We start from the raw sequence: 17,260 nt of genomic DNA, 5'->3' as shown, positions 1-17,260 counted from the left end.
GATCTCAAAAAGCAAATTTAGCTGGTTTTTCATTAGATTGAACATATACCATGCGTATACGAGCCATGTTGTAGTAGCTGATCTCAACAAGTTTTTGCAAGCTGAAAACACGAGCCGGAGTTTGTTTTAGTTCTTCAGCAGATACACCACAGAGAGCAGTAAAGAACTCCACAACAGAATCACTAGGCAGTTTAACACTATTCACAAATACTTGTTCAGCAGGTTTCCCAGCCAATTCTCTCAGGGATTGAAGAAGAGAATCTCTCGAGATCTGATTTGATCCAAGCATGACAGTAGCAGCAATAGAAGGAGTTGATGTGATAAATTCAAGTCGAGAAACACATTCCAAAACTGCATTCCATGTGTCTTGAAGGGAGTCAGTCTCTGAGTTACAAAGAGACAGCAATGTCCTCAATGCTTCCATATTTTTACTGCGCATTTCCTTTGGGGCATGCAAGAAAGTAAATCTGAGATGCAAACCAAAAGGCTCAATTAGCACATTCAAGAATTTTTGCTCGTGAGATTAATGATTCCATATTGTGCTTCCATTAAAAAAAGGTTTGTCACACTTGCCTAACAGATTACCAATAAGAATATAAAGGGGAAAAAACACATTTATTATGATTGAACAAGCAAAATAAATCAATAAGAGAGAGCAGGAGGGAGAAGAAAAGATTATGTTACCTAACCAGAGATGTTAAAAAAGCATAGCGCATGGTATCCATCCCAAGAACATGAGTAATGTGTATTCCAGCTTTAAATCCCTCCATACAGAGAACAACCCTTGGCTTATTCTCTCCTTCCTCCATGGTAACAGAGAAAGTAGCAAGCAAAGGCCATCCTACAGCTTCAACCATGGGCCTTACAAGTTCGATTTGCTGTGGAGTATAGAAAACTCCCCTTTTTGCACCTTGACTCCGGAAAATAGCCTGTGTTTGCTTTATAATAGCTTCACTCTCAGACTTGGTATCTGTCAATGGCTTTCTTCTTGGGAGCGCCAGATTAAGAATACCAACAAGCCGGCCTCTCTCTTCCCCCTCTGGCTTCTGTCTGCTGCTTTTTTCAATACCAACTGAGTCATCTTTCATTTTTATCTCCTCTTTAACAATAGAATCATAAATCTCTTCCAAGAGTTCTGTAGGGGCACATTCTTCAGCATCATTCACGGCATTCATACGAATGAAATCTGACTTTGACATTTTAGGCCACACCATTGGGTTATGTGCATCAGTATTCAGCAGTATGACTGCATAAGCAAGAACATATGCAGTATCTGCATTTTTGAAAAGATCCGGATTATCTGCACAATATCTGCCAGAAACGACACATGCAAGACTAGATCGTTAGTTAGCAATAAAAAAGGGCAAATGATATCTGTAAAAGGCGGATACCTAGATGATACTTAATTCTATGTTTTATTTTTCATTTTACAAACTAGATGGAACACTTCATAGGTGACAGAAATTCCAATCTACAATGCCAATCCTACAAAAGAGACGATAACTGCAGCTTCTAGCTCAGATCAAAAGTACCAAACATCATTTTAATGATAACTAACAAGAACCAGAGACTATTGGATATTGTAACTTATGAAACATTATAAACAACATTAGGATGTATATACAACAAGAGGTCAAAGTCAAACTTTACATGGATGACATACTACCATGCGTCCACTTAGACTTCTTGTAGTTCTTTTCACTTTGACATTAAAACAATTTTGATATAACAAAACCTTCTGAAGAAAACTTACAAAAATAAATGCAAAGATCCATATCATGCTCATGAAGTTATTGTGCATAGTTTAAAATAACAGAATCTCCCATTACATTAACAGCATAGACAAATATTCTCTCAGCACCATTTTATTGGTCATTCTTCAAAAGGCCAACTTCTTTAAAGGACAAAGCATTAAATGCTTTCACATACAAGATCAGGTCACCACCTTTCCAAATTTCACTTTGTTTTTTATTTCTATTTAGTGTGTTTATCTTTTTAAATTCGAAGTGTAAGGGTAATCTAGGATAGCAATAAAATGGTACACTGTTTTTAGGATGTAGACACACAATTTGGGAAATCCAGAAAAGGAATGAGGAAGTACATTTTAACACAGAAATGATTGCATACATGCACACAAACCCACATATGGCTTCACCTTCATGCGCATACATCATGCACATACAAATAAGCACATACACATAAACAACATGGAGACAACCCCACTACCTTTCTGCAAACTTTTCCATGATGCGATCTATCTTTTGAGCTTCTCCTGGAAGTCGGAATCCTTTAAGAAATTCACGGATTGCAACATCAAACTTCATTCCTGAAAACTTCATTGAATCTACATAAGCATGCATCACAGCAAGGGGAAAATCTTCATGCTGACCCAAATAATCTCCAATCATAGCCTGAAAGATCAAAAAGGGATTCAAAATCCTACATCAATGTTGAAATAGAAGGGCTTGGCTTGAAAAGAAAACGAAATACGAACAATCATGTTGTTCATAAGAGATGCACTTTCATGCTAGCTCTTGCCACAGCATGAAAATTCCTTGTGTTAGATTAAAGAATCCACCTTGTCCAAGCTGTGAGTGTTTCTCAGAAATTGTGCAACCGAAGCAGGCGTATTCTCCACCAACTTATTTGATATCAGATACTCTATAGCCTTTACTGGTTTCCTGTTAAACTGAAAGATTATTAAAACTATAGGTCATTCCCTGACTGCAGCCCGTAGCAAATAAAAACAGGTAAAAAAATTCAAAAAGTTATAGCATTGTTTTTTTTATTGGTTAGTTATTCTGAACCCAGTGACTTGACCTCAACCTCCATTTATTTCCTTACAAAGGGAGGAAATGCTATTTGAGCCAAACCACATAAGCCAAATTTGCATCATAAAAAGCTTCCAAGTTCCAACCACACATGCTAAGTTTTTATCTAAATATGAACAATTACCTCAGAGATGGCAGCTTCCATTGTAGATTTGTGGGCCTTTGCCTTCTCAAAGTTACTGGTGATGTCTTCCCTACTTTTTATCTCAAGGCCTTCTTTAACAGAAACCTTTTCTTCTGGAGACTGACTGCCTTTGGTCTGCTTTTCTGATTCTCTATGTGCCTTCTCCCAATCAACCAGTGACTTAAGTACATTCACAAGGCACTAGAAAGGTCAAGGGAAAAGGGGTCAACCAGAAACACTGTTAATACTTAAAAGTATGACTAGATAACTAATTTCTAGGAAGTAAGCAATAGATAAACCTACCTGAAGTGATGACCCTTTAATGGAAGTTGTCTGTGATACAGCAACTGAATTTGGATCTGTATTTTGTGCTCCTTGAGATATTTTAGATAGAGTAGTGACCTATATGATATGTCAGAAGACAACATGGTGTTAAATGAATAACAATGCGTCTTATGTGGAACCAAAATGCATTACTAAACATCACAATAGGAATAATATGTGAAATTATACCATGCGTTCAAATAAGTTTGGTGCCTCAAGATCACAGTCATAGTTCACAAAAATGTCAACAAGCATCTGAGGATCCTTACATACTTTCTCAAGCATCCTGCAAAACCACACTTGATTGTAAGACTACAAAGGATAAGAACCAAAATAACATCATGACAACCCAATATAAGCTGAAAGCAAACTAATATAGCTAAATGTTTATGTTCATGGTATCATAATATCCAATCAATCAGAAAGAACAATGTACCGAAGAACACTTAGTTTTTGGTTAACTGGACATTCCAAGCCATCCAATGATCTTAGAACTATCAAGGGAAAGAAGACGCCAATTTCACCCTGGAAAAAAAATTTAGTACGGATTAAAAACAAAGGGAATATGACAAAGCAAATAGTTTCACCATTGAAAGACGCTGCAGTAATAATCTGTTAAGATAATATGCATACTTTAAGACTCTCCCTGAATCGCAATAGAAGCACTGAGAAAATTCCTGTTGCATACTGCCAGGAAAGAATTCCATGATCAGAGACAAATTTCTCATAGCAGATTCAGAGAAAATAAAAGGAAAGAAGAAGTTAGATGCAAGTAAACCTGAAATATGACAGGGGATTGTGAAACAGAAGCACGCAGCAAGGCATATGAAAGATATGCTTTTACTGAGTCAATAAAATGGAAGTTCTTCGTAAAAGAATGGCTAACTCCTTCCAACAAACCCTGAAAAACCATATCGCACATTAAAGTAATTAAATAAACACTCAAACCATATTCATCTTTCTATTTTTCTCTTTCGATAAGTACTCAAACTAGATTAAAAAAAGTCCTTAAGGAGGTCAAATGTGTATCAGCTCAATAATTTACATATGACATGTTCTCCTTTCCTCACTGTATTTTAGAAGGAGAAAGGCTAGTTAATTGTATTTGTCTAAAGTATTGAAATACAACCAATATAACAGATATTCAAAAAGAAACACGAATCTAATTGGCACTGCAATCTAATTTCATCCGCGTAAAGCTAGAGTTTAAGGTTATTTGGGATTGATGGGCTATAAGCAGGCTTGAGCTTTCAGGGCTGCTTGGGCCGAAAAGTACAAGCCCATAATAATGTGTGGACTTAACATCACCTGTATAATGTTTTAGCAGGTTTATTTCTTGCAATTTTCCTCCAAAATAAATGTCCTAAATGCGTGGGAGCAAATTTTATATCTTCAACCTATCTGTTTAGTCATACCAACCATTAAAGTTTATTCATAAATGCAAAAAAGGAGTAGTAGGCGCATTCCCTTTTAACATGCTTGTAGATTAATTAATCTCCCTTACATCTATTTTTGCTAGGACTTCCCCTTTGCAATCAAGAATAAGGCTAGGACAAATTGAAAAGTTCCCTGCTCAGTGATCCTGAATGATTCCACCTCCCTTGGTAAAAAATGTGAGGGTTAATTTCTGTCAATATTTTAGTAGATATTACCTCTTTTTCTAAACCAATTGTAAAATTGTCACTATACTGCTTAATTTACAATTCAGCAGGTCCTTAGCACCCAGACTGCAATTTTTCATTATAAAATAATATTTACATGGCACCCCAAGTAAATTAACAACCCAATGCATTAGCCTTATCAACCAAACAAAGTATGCAAAGAAAAGCACAGATAAATTCATAAAAATTAACCTGCAGAAGCTCAAGAGACAAGATTCTTGTCTTAGTTGTAACCTCATCATTATCTTCCTTCATGCCCATCTGCAGACATCATACCTCAGGAAATTATAACAAAACCCCAGAAATGTTAAGAACAATTTGCAGAGTATAAACGAGAAAACCAACCTTGCAGAGGGTGCGGAATACCAGTAAAGCATCACGTTGTCCTATGCTCATGCTCTCAAGGTCAATCCCTCTTAAGAAGAGTTTAGAGTAACAATTTTGAGCACCCAAATATATGCAAATACTGTTATCATTCAAAAGAAAGAATGCGGAACCTAAAATACAAATGATATTCATACCGTGTTATCTTTTTACCATCTTCAAGATGCACAGCTTTGTCAAGGACTGCCTCTAAACCCTACACAACACATTAAAGTACAATGTTAGGGTCAATACGAACTATGAACCACAAAAGAAAACTTGGTCAATCATAACACCCAGCATGAGCTACATCCAAAATATTTGGAACTTGTTAAGTGGTGGCAGAACTAATACTTAACTAACTATGTGGAAGACAGAAGAAAATATACTAATTAAGAAAAAGAAGCACCTTGATATCAGCACCGCCTGCAAGATTATGAAGTTCCTCAACAGACGCAAGAGAGGAGTCTTTAGCCTGATTCAGTGCCTCTCCTAAAGTCACTCCTTTCTCATCCGGGTCTCCCGAAGAAGTTTCCTCAACTTCTGTATTTGAATTCTGTGTTGAAGCGGCATCTGATTCTCCAGCGGTATCAGCTATCTGACTTCCCTATTATACGTTAGTAACTTTCTACTATACATTTGAAGTAACTTTTGCTCTCTTCTTTTATAAGAGAATTAATATAAAATTTAGAACTGAGGGACTAATTTCACACCGGATCAGTCTCCATTCTCCTGAATATAATGCTAATCATCTGTGTCAACATTGCCTTTGATGTTGCTTGGTTTACAGGGCTCTTGCTACACATTCAAAGTTTTCAAATTACAAACACAAGCACTGCATCATGTTGATATCAGATACCAATGAAACAAACCCAAAAATTACCTGTTAAGAGCAATATTGTAGCATACTCTGATAACCCCCAGCAGGGGCTCCCCATGTACTGCATTTGAGTCAAATTTTACAAAATGGAATTATTTGCCAATTATACACATAACAAATAAAAGTAAACAATAAAACAGAGGAAGAAAAAACACAAATATTTACACATGTAATGGACAAAAAACTATGTATTTGCACGCAAGCAATAGAATCCTAATCAATAGAATCCTAGACAACTAAACCTTAAACAGAATTCTTTGGGGTAGCCTTAGTAGGACCCAAAGCAGAAGAACCTTTTTTTGGACAGGTAAAGCAGAAGGCCCATGATAAAGGAATAATGAATAACAAACCCTATGGACCATTCTTAATTGCACAAGCATAGATGTAAAGAGAAATAAAAGCACGATGGTATGATATGATTATTGCAAATATCGATAACATGAAACATTTCATACACCCAAGTTTAAGCACAGAATCCAATGTTATAATGTGCACAAATATTTACGTAGGAAAAGGGGAAAAAATAAAAAAGGTGCGATTATGGTTCCTCCCTTTTTTTTGGTTAAATCTTCTTCCAAAAATGGTATTGTAAGACATTTTGTCAAATTCCCTGGAACTAATCAGCATCCCAGCCTTAGTTATTTAAACATGAGCCTGCTGCTGTCATAGGACATAAACTCTCTTTTTTTTTTTTAATTTATTTATTTATTTATTTATTTATTTATTTATGAGTAATAAAGTTTTATTCAAAGGGAAAACTACTTCATGTTCATGAAAATGAACACAAAATATCTAACAAATTACAATAAATCAAACAGAGAGAAAAAAAAAAAAAAAAAGTGACTGTTGGAACTCAAAAATATAATTACAATGTGTAAAACCCCACACATGAGACCAATCAAACAAAGTGCAAATTAACAAGGGCTTTAGCTGATCCAGCAGTCCCTCCTTATCCTCAAAAGTGAGACTATTGTGCTCCTTCCACACAAGCCATATCAGACATAGCAGAGTAAGATTCCAAACGTCCAAGGAGTGCTCTCCAAACCAATTCCTCCAACCAAACAATAAGTAATCCATTTTTGAGGGCACCACCAATAGAACCCCAAACATCCTAAAAACACTCCACAAAACATAAGCAATCTCACAGAGGAGCAACAAGTGATCAACATTTCCCCAGTAAAGCGACACATACAACACCATCCAACAAAAAGAGAGGCCCCTCTTGGTAAAATTATCATAAGTAAGAATCTTACCCCAAGCTATGGTCCATACAAAGAAGGAGACCCTCTTTAAGAGTTGGTATTGAAAATTTATTCTAGGTGAAATAAAAATTTGTTTTGTTCGGGTTTGTAATGGGTTTTGATTTTTTTTTTTTTTTTTTTCTTTATTTGTCAATTTATAAGTATGGTTTGAGAAGTTTGATTGAATTTTTCTGTTATGCATGTTACAGATAATATATTTGGTTGACGTTGGCCATGGATGTAGGCATTGAATTTGCCAAATCATGTTAAACTTTGTCTATTGTGTGAATGTTTTTATCTGTAATGCATATATTATCTAATTACCTTATTGTCTGTTATGCATATTACAGATAATATATTTCAAGGGAGAGTGTGTACCAGGTATTGATTCTAGTACTAATGAAGGGTAGAGGGTTAGTTGGGCAGATGAGAGTGAAGGGTTAGTAGAGTCTTCGTCTGTGGTTCCTGGGTCAGAGAGTGAGTTTTGGGAATTTGGTGAAAGGTTAAGGTCTTGTGAGGGTGGCGATGAGCCATTAGTTGTGGAACCTTTGGCCACTGAAGGTCTGTTGGAGTTGGAGTCTAGTCATGTGAAGGAGATTGGGTGTAAAGAGAGTGTGAATAATTGTCAACTATCACAATGGGTAACCAATAGGATAAAGGCTTTCAAGAAATCTGTGGGCACTTCACTGGAAGGTTTTGAGGAGCAGATTACAGGATTGTTATTAGCCATTGAGGCCAGAAAGAAAGATAAACAAAAACGTGTGGTAGGTGATCAGACGAAGTTGGTCAAGTCAGGCCAGAAAGGTCAACGGGAGTTGAAGAATTTGTTGTCATCTTTGAATGTTGAGTATGATCCAAATAAAGCAAGGAGTGCAAGTTCTGAGCGGGCTATTGTGCCTTATCAATGAATGTGAAGATTATTTCTTAGAACGTTAGAGGGTTGAATGTGCAGGATAAGCTTAGGGTTAGAAACTTGATTAGAAAATGGGGCCAGATGTGGTTTGTCTTCAAGAACCAAAATGGGGCTGATTAATAGAGTGGTAATTTGTAGCTTGTGGGGTGGACAACATGTTGACTGGTCTTACTTAGGTTCTTGTAGAGCTTCTAGTGGGGTGTTAGTGATGTGGGACACTCGGGTAGTGAATAAAATGGAGGAAGCAGTGGGGAGATTTTCAATTTCTTGTAAGTTTACAAGTGTGTTTGATCAGTTTGTTTGGGCGTTTACTGGTGTTTACAGTCCTAATTTACACAGAGACAGGAAATTTTTATGGGAGGAACTCTATGGCTTGAATAGCCGATGGAGTGTCCCATGGTGTGTGGGTGGTGACTTTAATGTGGTTAGATTCCCTTCAGAATGATTGGGGTCTAATTCTTTCACTACTGCTATGCGGGAGTTCTCCAATTTTATTTCGAAACTAGGTCTCATTGACCTGCCATTGCAAGGGGGTTCTTTCACTTGGTCAAAATCTAGAGAAGTTGATTCAAAGGCTAGGCTGGACAAATTCTTGTTTTCTACAAATTGGGAGGATAGGTTTCCAACATTTTCTCAAAGACGGATGTCTAGGTTGTGCTCAGATCATTTTCCAATTGTCCTTGAGGGTGGATCTTTTCAAAGAGGGAGTATGCCGTTTAGATTTGAGAATATGTGGCTTAAGGATGAAGGTTTTGTGGATAGGGTTCGGTCTTGGTGGGATTCCTATCAAGTTCATGGTGCACCGAGTTTCATTCTGGCCAATAAATTAAAGCTCTTAAAAAATTATTTGAAAAGATGGAATGTGGAGGTGTTTGGTCATGTTGAAGTTCGAATTAAAAAACTGTGGAAGGATCTAAGTGCTCTAGAGAATATGGAGGAGAGTAGGGTTTATCAGCGGAGGAAAGGGTAGAAATGAGAAGAATTCATGATGAGTTAGAAAAAGCTACTCTGTTGGAAGAAATAAGTTGGAGGCAAAAATCTAGAGTTCTTTGCGTTAGGGAAGGTGACAGGAATAATAAATTTTTTCATCGCATAGCTAACTCTCACATAAGGATTAATTCTATTGATAGGCTTATGGTGGATGGGGTGTTCTCTTCGGACCCAACTGCTACAGCAGATTGTATCTCAGTTTTATAGGCAGCTTTATTTGGAGGATGTGGCTCATAGACCTGTCCTAAATGACGTGGAGTTTTCTAGTATCTCGGTGGAAGATGTAAGTTGGCTATATAGGCCTTCTGAGGAAGAGGTGTTTGGGGTGATCAATGACTTTAATGGTGACAAGGCTCCTGACCCGGATGGCTTTTCAATGGCAATCTTCCAGTCTTGTTGGGGTGTTTTGAAAACAGAAATTATGGTTGTATTCCACAATTTTTATACTCAAGCGGTGTTTGAGAAGAGTCTTAATGCTTCGTTCCTTGCTCTTATTCCCAAGAAAGTGGATGTTGTGGAGGTCAAGGACTTTCGGCCTATTAGCTTAGTTGGCGGGATTTATAAGATTATTTCTAAGGTGTTGGCTAATTGGCTTCATAGGGTGGCGCATGGGTTTATTTCGGATTCACAAAATGCTTTTGTGAAGGGCAAACAAATTTTGGATTCCGTCTTAATTGCTTCTGAATGTATTGATAGTAGATTGAAGTCGGGGCTTCATATTAATTTAGGGAAGTCTAAGCTGGTACCTGTTGGTGGGGTACACAATTTGGAGGCTTTGGTGAGTCTGATGGGGTATGGGCAGTCTTCTTTGCCCTTGAAATATTTGGGCCTTCCATTAGGTGAAAAATTTAAGGATTTATCTGTTTGGAATCCTATCCTAGAGAGAATGGAGAGGAGATTAGCAGGTTGGAAGAGAATGTATTTATCTAAAGGGGGTAAGGTGACACTCATTAAAAGCTCACTCTCGTCTTTACCTACATACTTTCTTTCCCTTCTTCCTTTACCAGGGAAGGTGGCAAAGCGTATGGAGAAATTACAAAGAGATTTTTTGTGGAATGGGATTGGTGGTGAACCAAAAATACATTTAGTTAATTGAGCCAAGGTTTGTAGGCCTTTTCACATGGGGGGTTTGGGTATAAGACGGTTGGGGAATTTTAATTCTGCCTTGTTAGGAAAATGGTTGTGGAGGTATGGCATGGAGACTGATGCTTTATGAAGGAGGGTTATAGAGGCAAAATATGGGAACATTTGGGGTGGTTGGTGTACGAAAAAGGTAACAAGTCCTTATGGGGTCAGCTTGTGGAGATACATTAGAGGTGGCTGGTTGAACTTCTCTAAACTCCTTGTTTATGATGTGGGGGATGGTACTAGAGTAAAATTTTGGAAGCATGTGTGGTGTGGAGATTGTACTCTCCAAGAGGCCTTTCTGGAGCTTTTTTGTCTTAGTAGGTCTAAGGATTCCTCGGTGGCTGAAGTTATGGGTTGGTCTACTAGGAGGTTTCACTGAAATGTGCAATTTCGTCGTCCACCACAAGATTGGGAAGAAGAAGCCTTTGACCGGTTTATGGGGTTGTTTTATTCTTTGATAGTGCAAGGGTTTAGCCCAAATAAGGTTTGTTGGAAACCTGCAAGGAATAGAGGTTTTGAGGTTAGAAGTTATTATAGCTCCTTCTACCCTCCTACTCTTGTTTCCTTTCCATGGAGAATGATATGGCAATCGAAAGTTCCTCCAAGGGTAGCTTTCTTTTCTTGGTCTGCTTCCTTAGGTAAGATCTTAACAACAGACAACCTTCGTAAAAGACGAGTGATGGTGCTTGACTAGTGCTATATGTGTAAGAGGTGTAGGGAGTCGATGGATCATCTTCTACTTCATTGATCCATAGCTTGGGAGTTGTGGTCCTTGGTTTTCAGCTTGTTTGATATTCAATGGGTTATGCCCCATACTGTTCTTGAGTTGTTTGAGGCTTGGCAAGGAAAGTTTGTGTGACATCGTCATATTGATTTTTGGAGATTAGTGCCTCATTGCTTGATTTGGTGCATTTTGCGTGAAAGGAATGCTAGAAGTTTTGAAGGTTGTGAACATTCTTTGCTAGAGATTAAGTCTTTCTTCTTACACACTCTCTTTGATTGGAGTGTTGTTTTTTCTCATTTTTCTTGTTCTTCATTTTCTTTTTTTCTTGACCGTTGTTCTTTTGTTTCCTGATATGTGCCCTCATAATACATCCCCAATGTACTCAGTTTGGCAATCTTTCTATTTTTAATAATATCCTTACGTTATTTATCAAAAAAAAGTGAATGTTTTTAATTCTTGTATGTGAATGCACTTCTACAGTTCTACTTGCCCCAAATTCCGATGATTTATTCCCCACGGGCTCTTCTTACACAATGGTGCATACCCTATTTCATGAACTGTATTATGTCCTATAAGATACAAAGGTTGAGAATTTTATTAGTGAGATAGAATATAGCATCAAAAGTAGTCAAATCTGTTGACTTGTGAATTTAGTGGGCCTAGGATTAAGAAAATTTATGAATCTAGGGATTAGAACTTTAGAAAAAATATGGTAAATTACATATTTAGTCCCTAACACTTAGGTTGTGTCATTTTGGTCCCTGACCTTTCAAACATGTTTAGTTCCTAACCTTTTGGTATTGTGTCAAAAGGGTTCATTCCGTTAAGTTATGGAGGGAAAATGCTGATATGGCTAACAAACAAAATAAAAAATTATTTTTATGCTACCTAAACTACCACCTAGAGTCTAGACTGCCATGTCAGCATAACCTTTAAAAAAATTTAATAATAATAAAACCTGATAAGTCACACAATTTCACTAGGCTGCTTCACAAATGGGTTTGGTATTATCCTTCCGTGTGTTTGGATTTGGAATTTGTATATTGCAAGGAATTAACAAATAATGGGATTTATTCTCCCATCATTTTAAATTCCAGCAATTTATGAATTTCATAGTTTGGATGTCAAACATAGAAAACTAACCAACTCAGACCACAAGTATATTAACTCCCTTCTTTTTAACCATTAAATTAAATATTAAAAAAATTACGCAAACACCCACAGGTCATTGCTTGTTTATCTAATCTCCATCAATTTGTTCATCTAATAAGTCTCTCTCTTGCCAATGTCACCTATGTCATCTTCTCCACCATCACCGCAAGCCCACTACCACCCACAAATATAAATATTAATCTCCATCAATTTGTTACAAGAAGCTACCAGAGAGATGGATGTCATTGATCTCACATAGCGGTGGGGCCCATTGGGTTCGTTTAAGATGAGGTGGAAATGGGCTAAGCTAGAGCCTAGAGCCGAGGTGGACGACGACATTTGGGGGCTGATCGTAGCATTGAAGTTTGTCACCGTCGGTTCAATGCTCTGCCTCTTCATCATCATCTTCTATGGCAGAGGTCTGGGCTATGTTTCATGGCCGTCAAGAAAAAATAAATCCTAGAAATTATTGATTCATGTACAGATGTCTATTTTGGGTTTCAGGAACTATTTTGCAGAAAATAAAGGGTAATCTGGCCTTTTGTTTTGTGTGTTTTGGTGCCATTTTTGCTGTAATATGTCTGAAAGATATTGGGCAACAAAGAGAGAGAACACCGCTTGAAATCTCCAAAACTGGTTTGCTAATCTAATTGTTCTTGGATTTGTTGTTGTTCAGTGAGTTTGCTAATCCAATTACTCAAAATCAATGTGAAGCAGCCCAGTGAAATCATGCTGACTATTAGGGATTTTGATCCCAAATTGAGCAGTTACTCCCTTATCAGGTTTCTTTTAAGGTTATGGTGATGTTGCAGTCCAAGTGGCAGTTTATGTGGCATGAAAATAATATTTTATTTTGGCCGTTAGCCACATCAGAATTTTCCATCCATCACTTAACGGCAGGGGCCATTTCGACACAATACAAAGAAGTTAGGGACTAAAATGACACATTTGAAAGGTCAAGGACTAAATTGACATACAACGTAAAGTTAGGGACCAAATACATAATTTACCAAAAAAACAATTTTAAGTTCAAAGATTGACTGGGATTTTGAAACAGGTGAAATAAACAAAAGAGCACTGTTTCTTGAAGCAAACAGATTGTGGGACCATTCTGGACAATTATTGTGATTAGGAAGTTAAGAATGGTTTGATAGGTAATTTGGTAGTTATTGGGGTTTTAGCATTTTAAGATGTAAAGAGAAAGGCTTGATTAAGGGTTATAAAAAAGAAGTTAAGTAGATAAGTATGTTGCAGTTCAAAGACTGAGTGAAAATTGACATGACAATTAACAGTGCACTAAAGAAGAGAGAGACAGAGAAGAATGCTCTATGCACCCAAATTCCATTAATCAACTCACCATTTTTTTTTTTTTTTGGAGAAAACAGTCTAGCAAATGGAACAACTAAATGAAACCTGCATGCTGTCCCCTAGACCAGAACAACTTCTCTGAATATTGGCAGCTACAACTCAACTCATAAAAATTTGAGCTATCTCAGAAACAGGGAAGTATTTTCCGTTCAAGTTAATGTGTTCAAACAATAAACATAACACACCAATTGAACACCACTTTGCAATCTACAACTCCTAAACCACATTTCCCTTCTTCTTTTTTAAGTAAAAAGTAATTTTATTGAAAAAGAGGAGACAGATCAAATACGTTTTTTTTTTTTAATAAGAGTAGTTTTATTGATAAAAGAAATAGAAAAAACAATGAGTTCACGATGATGAAAAAAAAAAAAAAAAAAAGCAAAGAGATCAAGAGGCTATTCTAAGAGAAACAAGGAATTCTATGCTGAAACCTGAAAGAACAATTCGAGGAACCCCAAGACCGAGACCAAACAAAAAGAGTTCGCTAGCACAAATCTTTTAATTGATCCAACGATTTTTCAATATCCTAAAAAAAGCAACGATTCCACTTCATCAAACAATCCACATCAAATAGCCTAGAATCAAATTCCAAATATTTTATCTATACTTCCCAAGCCAGTTTCTCCAACAAAATAATAAACTTGCAACAGAGCACAACATGACCATTGAATCCCAAAAATCTGAAACATATTCACCCACAATGTATGTGCTTCACTACAATGAAGAAGGAGATGGTCCATGGATTACCCATTACAACGGAACATACAGCACCGCTTCACCAAAGGGAGACCCCTTCTCATAAGGTCATCCAAAGTGAGAATCTGACATAAAGTTGTTGTCCACATAAAGAGATGAACACTTTTAGGAACCTTTACTTTCCAAATACCCTTCCAAGGAAAGATGGAGATAGAAGCATCCCAACTCTCTTGGTAAAAAAGACCGAGTATCAAACTTACCACCTATGAAGCACAGGTGCGGCTGCAAGACTTGGCAATTTTTGAAAAAATAGAGTGCGGGTGCGGCAAGGTGCGGCGATTAAAAAATTATTAAAAATATTTTTATTNTTTTTTTTTTTTTTTGGAGAAAACAGTTTTTAATACATTGATTATATAATACAAGAACTCTTTCTTGGGATTCTTAATTTGACAACCAAATTTTCTACTAACTGAAAATAATTTCGAGGCAGTTAGAAACTTCAAGAAAGTTCTAGACTGGAATCAATTACTAATATACCCTTTCTTTTTTGTTTGACAAGTACTAAGATACCATAATGTGCAGGAAATATATACATATTGCCCCTGATTAACTAACTATAACTCATCAAATAAAACCCAATTTAACCCCAAACTCCTAAAGAGTTGACCTTCAAAACCAATTAAAAAATTATTAAAAATATTTTTATTTATATTTTCTATATATTTTTACTATTAAAATATTCTTAAAAAACACATTACTATGGCCTTGGTTCACAAAACAAAGAAAGAAGAAGGCAAGAAACACAAAACAAAAAACAAAACACAAAAGAAGCCAACACATATTCAAAATAAAATTGAGAAATGACAAATTTAGGATGTTTGGGCCTCATTCAAAGCCGATTTCGGCCGTTTCAATCAGTATCGGCCGCTGGCCGATACAACCCAATTCTAACCGAATCAGCCCGGTTCGGCACAAATCAAAGCCGAGTCGGCGCAAATCCCAAAAAAAAAAATCAGACGCAGCACCAATGCGCGGGCATTAGTGTCGGTGGCCACACCCCGGGTCGGGCCATGTCGGACTCCGGTGCGACACCCTCCCAGCCGCGTCAGTACTTCCTAGCTTACCACTTCCCTTAAGGCCCCAAAGTAATCTGTCACTCCCCATACCCCTAGAGAAGTCCAAGAGTGAAAAAAGTCGAGAAAAAAGAAAACTGCCTCTAGTTTCCAATCGTGAAAATCCCTATATAATCTCAAGTTCCAAACTCTATCATTCCCAACTGCCTAGTGAAGCTTCCTTATCACCTACGCACTCATATAAATCAGGATAAAGAATAGTGAGCTATCCAGGTATTCAAATACACAAAATTCATATCAAATACCAATCCTAAAGAACTAAAATCTCAAATTCAATAAATCCAAATATTCTAATAAAAAGTAGATGAAGGGATGCTGACCAAGACAGAGCTTTTTAGAGCCTCATTATTCTCAATTCAACCACACTTTAACCAAATGTTAGAAAAAATAATCCTGTGCCAAAATCACTCATTTAACACAGACAGTTTGATAACACGATTAGGGTGTTCAACTCCTACACCACATTTCAAAATGCACTATACTCCAGAGCACAATGCTCCCACAAGAATAAAGTATAAAGCCAACGGTACAATAAAAGATCACGTACCTCTGAACTTGGCGGATGCCACAGCAGTAAGAAGTACCTTCAACACTTGCAAAACGGTACTGCACATCGATCCCAAAAAAATTAAACAACCATAACAACAAACACAATAGCAAAAAGCACAACCAACACGCTACACTCGCGTACCTATCAGGGGATGAATTGTCAACACAATTGCAAATCATGTTCAAAATGTCCGTAAACAGCGGCACATTTTTACCGCCTTCTAATCCAGGATCTCCTTCCAAATGATCATATGCAATCAGTTTCTGCATCAAACAGCAACATCAGCCACCACATGTAAACTATCTACAACACTTTAAACAATAACAAACAAACAAACATACATACGTGAAGACAATCCAAAGCAGGTTCTATGAGTTTCAAATTCTTAGTTTCGAATGCGAGACGAAGCGGATTCAGCACAAGCTCAGCTTGCGGTCCTTCGAGTGTGTTTCCAGCACTTGACAAGACGGCATTAACAGATCCAGCACTCTCAATTTCACCCGAACTACAAAACTCAAAAGGTGTGATCTCAGAATTCAGAATTTTTACAAATTAGAAAATTTCCAATCCATTACCTCTCGTCTTGAGGAGGCGCTGCATCCGGCGTCTTGCAATTATCTGAAAAAAGAGAAGAAAACGTTTGAAAAAAAGTGGAAAGTGAAAGAAAGAAGAAAGGAAATGAAATTTGAAGAGGAGATCTGAGAGGACCTTGATAGGTTTGAATGGCTTTTTGAAGGTCGGGAGATTTTTTGGTGAAGGAACATTCTTTGAGCATAGACTCGAAGGCTCGACTTAGGAAACCACCAGCTGCTCCGCCTGCCATTTTTTTTTTTTTTTTTTTTCTGAGAAGAAGTGAAGAATGGGGATCTAATGAGTAGATGCCTGATCGCTCTGCGAGGACCAGATCGAGATGGCCAATAGGCCAAGGTGCATCACCAAAATTAGGGAACTATTAATTCCTTTCTTTGCTTCTCCTTTGCTTCTTCTGCTCAGTTCATTTCATTTCCGATTTTCGATCTCAGTATTGAGCAATCTTCTTGGGTTTAGTTGTTTTTGTTTGTATGGGAGTGGACTGTAGGCTGGGCCGGCCCGATGGTCGCATGCTTTTTTCCTTTTTCTTTTTTTTCTTTTTTTAATTATAATAATTCAATAAAAGTTCCCGTAAAATATTTTTTAGATAAT

At 37.1% G+C, this 17,260-nt stretch overlaps 1 protein-coding gene across 1 annotated transcript in view; it reads right to left on the bottom strand.

Moving 5' to 3' along the window:
- Window positions 1-17,133, bottom strand: part of LOC111996973 (brefeldin A-inhibited guanine nucleotide-exchange protein 5) — a 35,482-nt gene extending 18,349 nt beyond the window's left edge. Inside the window, exons 1-21 of the mRNA XM_065764284.1 lie at window positions 16,787-17,133; window positions 16,654-16,696; window positions 16,424-16,583; window positions 16,220-16,341; window positions 16,076-16,134; window positions 6,187-6,244; window positions 6,017-6,101; window positions 5,713-5,901; window positions 5,462-5,520; window positions 5,286-5,355; window positions 5,133-5,201; window positions 4,058-4,180; window positions 3,913-3,966; window positions 3,716-3,804; window positions 3,469-3,565; window positions 3,259-3,357; window positions 2,956-3,156; window positions 2,579-2,689; window positions 2,227-2,411; window positions 685-1,311; window positions 50-467 (exon numbers count right to left, since the gene is read on the bottom strand). Coding sequence (XP_065620356.1) covers window positions 50-467; window positions 685-1,311; window positions 2,227-2,411; window positions 2,579-2,689; window positions 2,956-3,156; window positions 3,259-3,357; window positions 3,469-3,565; window positions 3,716-3,804; window positions 3,913-3,966; window positions 4,058-4,180; window positions 5,133-5,201; window positions 5,286-5,355; window positions 5,462-5,520; window positions 5,713-5,901; window positions 6,017-6,101; window positions 6,187-6,244; window positions 16,076-16,134; window positions 16,220-16,341; window positions 16,424-16,583; window positions 16,654-16,696; window positions 16,787-16,901 — 3,033 coding nt within the window. The 5' untranslated portion in view covers window positions 16,902-17,133. The remainder of the gene's footprint in view (window positions 1-49; window positions 468-684; window positions 1,312-2,226; window positions 2,412-2,578; window positions 2,690-2,955; window positions 3,157-3,258; window positions 3,358-3,468; window positions 3,566-3,715; window positions 3,805-3,912; window positions 3,967-4,057; window positions 4,181-5,132; window positions 5,202-5,285; window positions 5,356-5,461; window positions 5,521-5,712; window positions 5,902-6,016; window positions 6,102-6,186; window positions 6,245-16,075; window positions 16,135-16,219; window positions 16,342-16,423; window positions 16,584-16,653; window positions 16,697-16,786) is intronic.
- Between the last annotated feature and the right edge of the window lie 127 nt (window positions 17,134-17,260).

Source organism: Quercus suber, unplaced genomic scaffold (assembly GCF_002906115.3).
Source record: "Quercus suber isolate HL8 unplaced genomic scaffold, Cork oak 2.0 scaffold_2, whole genome shotgun sequence".
NCBI lineage: Eukaryota > Viridiplantae > Streptophyta > Magnoliopsida > Fagales > Fagaceae > Quercus > Quercus suber.
The sequence above is the reverse complement of the archived record's forward strand: the minus strand, read 5'-3'. Positions and strand labels throughout refer to the sequence as shown.